The 11,268-nt window shown below is 35.6% G+C and overlaps 3 protein-coding genes across 4 annotated transcripts; all 3 read right to left on the minus strand.

The window, feature by feature from the left end:
* Positions 1 to 892: 892 nt before the first annotated feature.
* Positions 893 to 2,164, minus strand: LOC102610522 (protein E6). The gene has a single exon (XM_006467672.4). The coding sequence runs from the start codon at positions 2,001 to 2,003 to the stop codon at positions 1,164 to 1,166; it is 840 nt and encodes a 279-aa protein (XP_006467735.1). The 5' UTR covers positions 2,004 to 2,164; the 3' UTR covers positions 893 to 1,163.
* A 3,050-nt stretch (positions 2,165 to 5,214) lies between these two features.
* LOC102610215 (hypothetical protein) lies at positions 5,215 to 6,000 on the minus strand. Its single transcript, XM_006467671.4, has one exon. It carries the CDS (start codon positions 5,783 to 5,785, stop codon positions 5,333 to 5,335), a length of 453 nt encoding a protein of 150 aa, XP_006467734.1. The 5' UTR covers positions 5,786 to 6,000; the 3' UTR covers positions 5,215 to 5,332.
* Positions 6,001 to 6,232: 232 nt separating this feature from the next.
* LOC102609524 (uncharacterized) lies at positions 6,233 to 10,161 on the minus strand. 2 transcript variants are annotated; one of them, XM_006467668.4, is made up of 9 exons: positions 9,881 to 10,161; positions 9,649 to 9,776; positions 9,406 to 9,453; positions 9,154 to 9,267; positions 8,928 to 8,996; positions 8,732 to 8,788; positions 8,397 to 8,552; positions 6,792 to 6,872; positions 6,233 to 6,660 (listed from the first exon to the last, which is right to left on the minus strand). In XM_006467668.4, exons 1-9 carry the CDS (start codon positions 10,017 to 10,019, stop codon positions 6,589 to 6,591), a joined length of 864 nt encoding a protein of 287 aa, XP_006467731.1. In that variant the 5' UTR covers positions 10,020 to 10,161; the 3' UTR covers positions 6,233 to 6,588. The 2 variants fall into 2 exon arrangements, with proteins under 2 accessions (XP_006467731.1, XP_006467732.1); XM_006467669.3 differs by having other exon boundaries at positions 9,649 to 9,804; positions 9,881 to 10,029.
* Positions 10,162 to 11,268: the final 1,107 nt, after the last annotated feature.

The following is an 11,268-nucleotide window of genomic DNA, read 5'->3' on the forward strand; positions in this document are numbered from 1 at the left end:
GCTTAATTTGGCATTCTGCTTTCAGATCGGATGTAATTCAAATTAAAATTGTTCAAACACATGCTTTTGTCGATCACATAGATGTGAATAGAGAGATACCAGCACGCACATCTTGAAGAGACAGTAGCAAGTGCTGTAATTTAGTGCCTACAAACTTAGGCACTGTCTATACGTTTGAAAAATGAAACTGAAATTTGCGGTGCTCGGCGCTAGGTGCTGGCCAACGCATATTTTCATTGTGTAGCACGGCAAATCACAGAAGCCCTTGGTTTCAAACTTGGAATTCAATTCTTGTTGCGATTTTTGTCCTTTATTAGGAGTTAAAAAAATTTTCCCCCGTCAAAACGGAAGACAAATCCAATGGTGGTAAGGATTAAGGGATATATACAGTGTGTGTATATATATATATATATATATATATATAGAAAACAAAAAGGAAACATCATGTATATATCCTCCACTCATTTTTTGGACTGCTTGGATGGTGATGTGTGTGTGTATGCACCGACAAGGTTGAAGCTCTTAGTTAGAGCAGATGCGAAAATATACATTAGACCCAATATCAATTAGGCCTTGCTTTGCATCGGCAGTTATCAGATAATAAAAGTTAAAAATAATTAAATTTTAACTAAGTAAGGAGACTGATTGAGATGATGCTGCTGCATGCATAGACTCCAACTCCTTCTACCAATTAATTAAACCGAAAGCTTTGCTTTTACAATTTTGTAAACCATGAGGAACACACAAAGACCAAATCAAAGTAAAGACTGAAGATCTATCTCCTATTAATTACTGCTACTAAATTGAGCTGATAAAAATTATGCGGTAACTTGAAATTACAATCTTGAGCTGAAATAAACAGAAAAACTAGATATATATATATATATATATATTAAGTAAAAGTATACACTTTATTAATTAATTTTCAATGTTCATAAACAAAGACAAAACAAGCTTATAAATTTCATACCTTAGCTTTTTCAAAGCAGCATGAGTGATGAGACTATGCAAACCCCGAAAGTACACGATAACAAAATGAACAACAAGAAAGCCCAGATATAATAAAATAAATCTATTTGCTTACTCTTTCCTATTAATTAAACATAACTTAGCATCTGATCAACACCACGCACATAATTGTAGACCGGCTAGAGGCATCATGTTCAGGGGAGTTCATCAAACTCGTTCTCTTCATTCTGGAAGTTGTTGTTATTGTACTCGTAAGTGTTCTCATTGTAGTAACCCCTCGAATTCTGCTGCTGCTGGTACTGATTTGGATTGTAATTTTTCTCGTTGTTGACGTCGTAATAGTACTTGCCATTCTCCAAAAACCTCGTGTCACTCATCCCTTTCTTCTCAGCATTATTGTTGTTGTAACTGTTCTGGTTGCTTCTGTAGCCACTTTCTTGGAATTTCGAGTCACCCAACCTCTCTTGCTCTGTCTGAAAACCGTTGTTGTTGTAATAGTATCTGTTGTTATTGAAGTTGTACTTGTTAGGGTTGTTGTAGCTGGTGGTGGGAGTTTTGTAGGGTTCAAAAGTTCCGGTGGGGGTGCTGGTAATGGGGGTTGTGTAGGGTTCGTATTGCACGGCGGCGGAGGTGGTCGGAGTAGTGTAAGGTTCGAAGGTTCCGGTGGGGGTGCTAGTGATGGGGGTGGTGTAAGGCTCGTATTTGACGTCAGCAGCAGAGGTTGTGGTGGGGAACTGATCATTATTCTTTTGGCCGTACAACCCGTAGCCGTTTTGAGTCTCTGGGATGAAAGTCGGCTCTTGTTGTTTGTTGAGTGCTGTCGTCTTTTGGGTCTCGGGTACAAAGCTCGTAGGCTCTTGCTGTTGCTTGCTCAAGCTTTGTTGCTCTTTGTTGTCGGGTGTCACTTGAACATAGTTGTTGCTGCTGGAGCTTGGAACTTTGCTGAAGAACTGGCTTTCTCTGGCATGAACTTGCACAGAGAGGAATGCCAGTAGACAAATGAAACTGACGAGTTTTGCTGCAGAAAGAGCCATGAGTAATGGCAAAGGTGTGGGAAAGGATACAATTCTAGACTGTCTAGTAGTAATGGCCTGGCCGCCTGGGAGCTAAAGCTTTGCTTATACAATATCTTTATATAGAATGACCTGTGGAGAGTCTCTCCTTTGAGGATTAAAATAATAAAATAATAATAATAAAATCTCTCACCTTCTCTTGGTTCAATTTTTTCTACTAATTAGTTGCAAATGGGACTGTAGAATGGGCGATGATTGTGGTCCCTTTGGGGCCCCACTTTACAAATCCGCTCTTTCATATCTGTTTCATTTTTAATCATACTGCTGAGTGCTGACCCTTTAAGAAAGTTTTTTTGCAGCTCTTTACGCACATCCATTGCGCAAAACGACATAAATAAATATAGGCTAAGTTATGTGCTGAGAGGAGACCCTCACCCTCTTTTCATTATTCTTTTTTTTTTTTTTTTTTTCCCTTCCCCCGTGTATTTTAAGCAAATTAAAATTGATTTAGCTTTATAAAGCATAATCAAACAAAAACTTACTAGCCCCAAAGCTAGCAAAGAATCCCGAGGTAATTAACTAATCCACCACAATGATTTGAAATGCTACAGTAGTAAACCCTCAGTTACTCGTGCACTTAATTAACCTGTGGGGTTCATGATTATTCCCTAAAATGGGGGAATTTTTTTTTTTTTTTTCCAGTTACTACTCAATGCAATCACGAAAAAGCTTTGAGGGGAAGGGTATAACGGGGATTTCAGATGATTAGGGGTGACCGAGTAATTATGCGTGGATTGAGGAGTGGGTTGGGGCAAATGGAGCCGTGGGGCCGTCATATAATGGCATTAAGTGCTCGCAGCATGTGCCCTGTACGCTTTGTCTAACCCTATGGACTATTGATGATGGACCCTTAACTCCACGCGACTCACGCGCCCGTCCGAGTCCGATATTACGGTGCTTCCACAGTTAAGACTTGGACCCACAATCAATAGGGAGCCCAACCCTTTCTCTAATCCTTATTTGCAATATTTCAATTATTTATTTATTTTATCCTTCATAATTATTATTAGATCTTTCATTATTTTGAGTGGAGAAAAAGTTAATTAAAAAAAAAATAAGTCACAACACTTTAGGAATTGTAACCGGTAAGATTAGTTAGAGGTGAATTGATTTTTTTTTTCCTTTCTATACTTCTATTGCCTTCTGTTTTAAGCAAGCAAGATATTAGGATTAATGTTGTCAATCAAAGGGGAGTTGGCCAATTACCCAACAATCACTGTCCTGAAATGAGCATGCTTCCTTGTGTTGCGTAATCATTTATTGGCTGTCGAGTGTGGACATATATTTACATGGGCTGGCTGGCGGGCTTCTTTTGACATTTTGACTTGCCAAGGCAACAACATAATTTGTGTTGGCAAATTGTTGGTTTACATCTTTTTGTGTTGCCCCATATAAAATTTGCATAGCTGTTTAATTTTGATAGCTAGTGCACAATGAAATCTGAGGTCCTATCTTTAATTAAACTTAACTATTCTAAAACTTCAAATATTAAGAAATTACTTTGTAAAAGAGTTGCTTTAATTTACCAAATTAGTGAGATGGGTTCAGGCTTTATCCAACGCATGTATGGACTGAAAGCTAATATAGCAGCAAACAATTCAATGCTAACAGCTAGAACCATAGTAATGGTGAAACGTCTTGCAAGATCGGTGCAACAAACTTAACTCATCTACATGATACGGACCAAAAAAAATTGAAGGAGAGCAACTAGATCCGCTTAATTATTTTCATCCGGATTTAGGCATTATATTTACAACTTTTTATTTCATTACCTAATGACTCGATGAAATTTATGACAACGATTGGCGCAACAGCTCAAGGTTGGAGGCAAGGAAAAGTACCTATAATAATAGCTCAGTCTAAAGTCAAAATAACAAAGTAAAAAAAAAAAAAAAAAAAAAAAAAAGGAAGAAGTTTCTATTTCATATACACAATTCATGTGTCAACTCTCTTTTTCTTTTTCCTTTTATCATGACACATATTTCAACTAAGAACATGGCCCCTCTTCCCACCTAAGCCTAAGAAGCACAAAAGAAAAAAAAAAAAAAAAAGAGAGAGAGAGAAAGAAAGAGAGAGAAGGAAAAAGATTAATGTAGGTTCAAATTTTCCTAAAGCAAAAACTTAAATAGTAATGACTAGTGCGTAATAAAGCAGTAAAACCTTGAAGAAGCTGTCCGATCACTGACGGATGATTGGGTAAAGTAAATTGTGTAGTAAAAATCTTAGAGCTATAAACGTTGTCGTTTTCTGGACGGGAGCTGAGGCTCAGAGACGGTGTAATGAATGGTATAGTTAATAGTTTGGGTATATTCTTTAAGTACAGTATTATGGTTGGTCATTGATGCATTGGTGGGCTATTAGAAAGTAACACGTCGTGGAGAGGAGTTAATAAAATTTCAGATGAAGAGATAAACAATTAATAAATGAAAGAAAGAGGCGGTGACATTTTCACAGAAATGCTTTATTAACTTTGTCAACATACTAATAAAATATTGGCTCCACTGATAATGGAGTCCCCTTAAGTGATTTGATTAGATTTGTTCTCTAATTCGAGTCGCAGGGAAGTCGCCTTTGTTGGGAGAACATGTACCTCCCGATTCGAGCGGGAACTTCTAATCTGAATTGTGGTACGAATTTAAAAGTGCCTCCCACAGTTGAGGGCCTCTACAAAATACCTCGTGATTAATATAAAAAAAAAAAAAAAAAAAAAAACTTTGTCAACATATTTGTTGGAGCAATCTACCAAAGCCTTTTTTTTTGGCTTGCTTTGCGGGGGGGTTAAGTGAGTTTGTTTGTTAATTTGTTCCGTGATCAGCGCAAGGGGAGTTTCCTACTCGACTCCAAGGCGAAAGGGAAAGACAGAGATAGAATATAAAGGAGAAATTTGTCCGTGCAATTTTGTTTTCATTTTCCGATTGCAAATATTCGTTATTTCCTCGTCTCTTTATAATTATTACGGGCCCCTCTACGATGCTTTTGGGTCACAGTACCGGGCAAGTGAGGCTACTCGATTTTTATTATTCTACTGATGAGCTTGGGCTTGTAGTCCAATCTTGCCCTCAACGGGTCTGCAATTGGTCGGGGTGTTCAACTTCCCAAGTGTTGCATTGCAAATTGCAATGGTCATGAAAAAAAAAAAAAAAAAAATGACCCATTGAGACCAAAATCGAACTCTAAAAAGTAAAATCAACACAAAAAATTTGCCGTTGACACAGAACCGAATACTAACAACGGTTACACAAACAATCATCCATCATTTAAAACCCATGTCACTGCAATACAAAGTGAAATCAAGAGCCATTAGCTGCAAATGGGTCCCAAAAGAAGAGAGAAAACAACAAAAGATTAGGCACCAAAATAGGAATCAAAGGATTGACGTGACATCCGAGGCGTTTTCTTTGCAATCGTTTCCTAACATACTCTCTTTTCTCCTCATCTCCCCACTTAGCTTCCTCCACTCCCTTTGCCAGAGTCAAAGGCGGAGGCTGCTGATACGGGCACTTTGATCTCCAGGAAGTCTGAGGAAGCCCAAATCTCGAGACCCTTCTGAGGAATAGAGAGAGACCCCACCTCCAGTGAATATAACGAAATTTGGTGCAGAAAACAGGAGGATAATCCCAGTTCAGGTAGCATGGGATTTGTGAGGAGACGAACAACTGTGAGTGGAGCGGTGGTGAATTTGTGGGGCTTGTCAAGACGTGTGTCAAAGCTTGCAGTTTTTGTTCCCATGTTGTGTCATCCATCACTAAATTGTTCTCAATAAAGCCCTTTGGCTGAAATATGAGCCATGTATCTGAGTCTGATGATAATGGAGCAAACTATTTGTCTTTTTAAGTTGTGCCAAATATTTTGTAAAATCATCTTTCGTCCACAAAATTGTCGGTGCTTTTGCTCTTGCCACTTGCCAATTGATTGAATGTAAATTAAAGGGCAAAATCTTTTATTGCCTCTAAAGTTTTCACATCATAAAAAAATGAGAATTCTCATTTAGAACAAATGACAACTTGGGCAGAATTGACATCGTCGAAGAATTTTGTTGTTGTAAATGAGAAATTTCTCATTTGACACGAGAAATTTCGTTTGATAACACTATTGTTTTGGACAAGATTTCCGTGCAACTCGAAACTGACCAAAGTTGCCAGGTCAACGACACGGTCGAAAATTTTGAATTCTAAGAACTTAAGGTGAAATGTCTTTAATATCCTTAATATTTTGCATTTAAGATAATGAAATGTTGAAACAACTCTTTCAACCTAAGAGTTCAACTTCATGTTGCTACAAATGGAATTATTACATCAGTCAGTCAAGTATGAAGAATCCATGCACCACTAGATGTAGCAGCAAATTAAATGGTTAGTAACTGGCATTCTAAACTACTACCAGTAAGATACTTGACATGAATTAATTCATGTGACGAGCAGTCAGCAAGACAACGAGCACTGCACAAGCTATTCCTTTCTTTCTGGAACTTAAAAAAGAAAACGACTGGTTTGGACAAATATCCTCTTCCTGAGAAGCAAGTTGCCTCCTTAAAGAGCAAAACTTTCTATAACTTGCTGAATTGTGATGAAAGCAACACCCATGCAGCCAATATTGGGAAGGTGATTAAAGCAGAAGCCTAGAATGCCAGCAATTTAGTTACATTAGAAGATCAAGAGTGAGAACTGGAACGTGGATGACAGGATCCACAAAGCCGAGTCAATAAAAATGATATCAATTACCAAAAGGGGTAAAATCTACAAAGCTTACCACAAAAAATACCACTTCCTCATTGGCAAGAGCTGCGGTCAATTTGTTTTTAACCATTTCTTGCTTGATGAATCCTTGCAACTGCAAATAGAATGTAACATAGAGTTAAATCCTGTTTATCCATATGAACATGAAAGTTCTGCTGCTATATCTAAACTATTAGGGTTCCTTGGACTGGGTGTGGCTTAGGCAATGTAGTGACCGGACAATAAAGCAGTAACTGGTAATTTCTAGGTGCACGAGTGCTCGCAACCTCTGTATTTGGTTCAATTACAATGTCAGAAACAGAAAATTAACCAAGGTTTTTATGTTAGCATTGCATTTAAAGTTTTTCTAAAGGCAAAACACCTGTCAGTGATTCAATGGAAAATGGCACACATAATTACAGCAATATAGTTTAGAATATCCCTAGTACAGCAATAAAAGTATAATTTTATCTTTCAAACGACAACTCTGCATAGTTTAGTTTAGAATAGTTTAGAATATCCCTAGTAAAGCAGTAACTGGTAATTTCTAGGTGCACGAGTGCTCGCAACCTCTGTATTTGGTTCAATTACAATGTCAGAAACAGAAAATTAACCAAGGTTTTTATGTTATCATTGCATTTAAAGTTTTTCTAAAGGCAAAACACCTGTCAGTGATTCAATGGAAAATGGCACACATAATTACAGCAATATAGTTTAGAATATCCCTAGTACAGCAATAAAAGTATAATTTTATCTTTCAAACGACAACTCTGTATAGTTTAGAATATCCCTAGTAAAGCAGTAACTGGTAATTTCTAGGTGCACGAGTGCTCGCAACCTCTGTATTTGGTTCAATTACAATGTCAGAAACAGAAAATTAACCAAGGTTTTTGTGTTAGCATCGCATTTAAAGTTTTTCTAAAGGCAAGACACCTGTCAGTGATTCAATGGAAAATGGCACACATAATTACAGCAATTTAGTTTAGAATATCCCTAGTACAGCAATAAAAGTATAATTTTATCTTTCAAACGACAACTCTGTATAGTTTAGTTTAGAATAGTTTAGAATATCCCTAGTAAAGCAGTAACTAGTAATTTCTAGGTGCACGAGTGCTTGGAACCTCTGTATTTGGTTCAATTACAATGTCAGAAACAGAAAATTAACCAAGGTTTTTGTGTTAGCATCGCATTTAAAGTTTTTCTAAAGGCAAGACACCTGTCAGTGATTCAATGGAAAATGGCACACATAATTACAGCAATTTAGTTTAGAATATCCCTAGTACAGCAATAAAAGTATAATTTTATCTTTCAAACGACAACTCTGTATAGTTTAGTTTAGAATAGTTTAGAATATCCCTAGTAAAGCAGTAACTGGTAATTTCTAGGTGCACGAGTGCTTGCAACCTCTGTATTTGGTTCAATTACAATGTCAGAAACAGAAAATTAACCAAGGTTTTTGTGTTAGCATCGCATTTAAAGTTTTTCTAAAGGCAAAACACCTGTCAGTGATTCAATGGAAAATGGCACACATAATTACAGCAATATAGTTTAGAATATCCCTAGTACAGCAATAAAAGTATAATTTTATCTTTCAAACGACAACTCTTTGCTTAGCAGATGTGAGTGAGTGAATACAAACCTCATGGTGAAACTTTTTAAAAGCCAAAAAGAATCGCTTAAATTGATGTTGAACTTGAGACATAAAGGAGATCAAAATAGACCCTTTGCCTGGTAAATAAGGTACCAACATCCCAGTGAGCTTTGGAAGATGTTTTTCAGAAAAGTCTTTGACAAACTGCAATTCACGTGGAAAATTAGAAATATGCGTCATATTATGAAAACTATTGAATATAGACCAACAATAATAAATGGATATGCAAAGATTAAGACTTTACCAATATTTTCTTTAAAAAATTCAAATAAATTAACAAAGATGGATTAACATCTCTGCAAATTTCCAACAATTGATATTACCTTCAAGAATGTGCATCTGGCATACATCAGTTGCCTTTGGACGTTTGCTGCCCTCAACTATAAGAGAATCATCAGCAAAAAAGGAGATAATAAGAATAAACTGTCAGGGCATCAACAGAGATGCACACAGCCTTATTTTCCTAAATCCTGAAGAACTGAGGATATCATTGAAATAACTTGGGACGACCATGCATACTTCTGCCATATGAAGAGCCTGCTCAAGATGTTGAATCTGAATCCACTGTTCTGTAACAATCTCTGACATCTAGCGGTGACAAACAAATCAAAAGAAAGCCATGTAACAAGCTCAGATCCTAAAATGGCATCTCAAAACAATGAAAAGAATCCCACCATTCATGAGTTAGAACCAGCGAGACAGGAAGTTGTCACCAAATGATATGGGGATGAGCAAAAGCATTCACCTTTTCAACTTGTAAAGAAACCTCTTCCAATCTGTCCTCAGCATCCAGAGCTTTCGATTCTAAATTGTGAATATCAAAGTTGTTCTTCCGGGAAGCAGCCCATAGAAGTCGTATCTAGGCAACATTATCCTACTTATCAAATCAGTTAAACGATCAACAAGTGAAAAACAGAATAACAAATATAAATACTACCATGTATTTTGAGAAAGGCGATGCACCAACAGAAAGATGAATATCCTATTCGTGACTAACCTCTTCTTCCAGAGCATTTAGCCTTTCCTCAGCACGGGACGAGTCATCCTGAAATTGAACCGTATGCATTGTCAAAAATTTAATGTGACACAAAGGTTGTCTATCCGTCGAAGAAATTGATTCTAAAGTGCGCAAATCTACATTTATATTGCATCATTTGTATGCTTCACTCAATAATAATCCAAAACACGGATCGATCGGTGCCAAACAGCGCCTAAGGATTGAAGAGAAGAGGCACGGCACCTTGATTTTTGAAAGAAGAGATTGGAGATGGTGGATCTTATTCGTCATGTCATCAACTAGCTTGTCGCGCTCCTCTATATAATTACTCTTGCCATTTACTTTCCTAATGCTTTCCTCTAGCATGGTTTCTGTGAGAACAGAATAACGCGATGGAGTCTAAAATATCACTATAAAATTGACAACGTCAACATTATCAAAAGATGAAATAGCAAACACTAAAGAGAGAAATTACCTAATCCGGCAATTTTGAGCTTGGCGTCCTGCAATTCAGCGATCAAATGCTGCTGGCTGTGTTGTTGATTTTGAGATGTAAGAGTGAAAGACCAAAATAAAATCACCAAAAGGAGAGTTAGATGAGCTGCAGCTGCCATTACTTTTCTATTTCCACTCTCTGTTACTTTCCTAGATTTTGTTTTGGTACTGAAGATGAAGGAGAACTAATAAAAGACCTCGGAATCGGATTGCTTGGTGGCCTTTTTTCTTTTTCTTTTTTTTTTGATGGACGGTATTCACTTCTTCAGTTTCAGTTAGGACGTGGTGCACACGTGGCAAGCGCCGCTTAAATGAGAGTAGAATCTGTAGCATTCACCATCACTGTCCATAAAAAATAGTACGAAAAATAATACATCATCATTATAAAATGAAAAAAAATAAAATAAAAAAATCACTATAAAATAATTTTTTAAATCTTTTTGGCTTTTCTATTAAATATAATTCTATTTTCAATATAGATAGCATTGCTTAATTTGCTTTTCATCATTTAATTTGACCCCCCTCATCAATCATCTCACAATACAATCAATTTTCTACCTTTTTTTTTTTGTTTTCAATCACTAACATACATTATACAATTAGAAATGTATCAATATTTACATTAGAACCATTCTAATCCAAATTTATACCCTCACAAATTTAGAAAGAATATTTGTTTCACTTTATATTTGTTTAAAGAAACTTTGAAAATACTCGTTAAAATTATCAACATTCCATCTAATATTCACAAAGTATATGAATTTTATACTTCATTATTAACGGAGTCAGAATCTTTTAACAAAAATAGTTTAGCTATATAAAATGTCAAAAAATTAAGCTACAACAAAATATTAAGGTATAACGACTACAATTCTTAAAATTGCTAATTGATAGGTGCTACTGAAGATGTCATCTAGTTATAAAAGGGTGTAGCTTTGCAATTTTTTCTAATATTACTTACAACAATTTTTCTTTCGTTTTTAAGTTCAAATTATATTCCAAATTTATTTGACATTGAAAACTTGATAATATTTTCATATTTTAAAGTAGAATACTTACAATAAGTTTTGAGTATTTTTGAACTTTCATTAAACATTGGGTGACAATCTAATAATTTCCCAATATTTAACAATAGTGTTTACTTAATTATTATTTTAGAAGTAAATATTCTTATATAAATTTCAAATAAAGATCAAAATTTTACGGTTTTAAAATATTTTTTCAAATTATTAATATTATAAATCATAATATTAAACTGTTTCTTATGATTATAAAAATTAAAATAATTTGTTTGTAATTAATAATTAATGTTATGAATAAATAATATATAGTTTAGTTTAACAAAATTAACTTAAGTGGCTTATCCCA

The sequence above is a fragment of the Citrus sinensis genome, chromosome 2 (assembly GCF_022201045.2).
Source record: "Citrus sinensis cultivar Valencia sweet orange chromosome 2, DVS_A1.0, whole genome shotgun sequence".
Classification (NCBI taxonomy): Eukaryota; Viridiplantae; Streptophyta; class Magnoliopsida; order Sapindales; family Rutaceae; genus Citrus; species Citrus sinensis.

What these genes read in the sequence shown, in the direction of transcription:
- LOC102610522 (XM_006467672.4), bottom strand. Translation starts at nt 2,003, where the DNA reads ATGGCTCTTTCTGCAGCAAAACTCGTCAGTTTCATTTGTCTACTGGCA.
- LOC102610215 (XM_006467671.4), bottom strand. Translation starts at nt 5,785, where the DNA reads ATGGATGACACAACATGGGAACAAAAACTGCAAGCTTTGACACACGTC.
- LOC102609524 (XM_006467668.4), bottom strand. Translation starts at nt 10,019, where the DNA reads ATGGCAGCTGCAGCTCATCTAACTCTCCTTTTGGTGATTTTATTTTGG. An exon ending in AGGCTCTTCATATGGCAGAA is followed by an intron (nt 8,789 to 8,927) that starts GTATGCATGGTC and finishes ATTCTCTTATAG; the next exon opens with TTGAGGGCAGCAAACGTCCA. An exon ending in CCAGATGCACATTCTTGAAG is followed by an intron (nt 8,553 to 8,731) that starts GTAATATCAATT and finishes CGTGAATTGCAG; the next exon opens with TTTGTCAAAGACTTTTCTGA.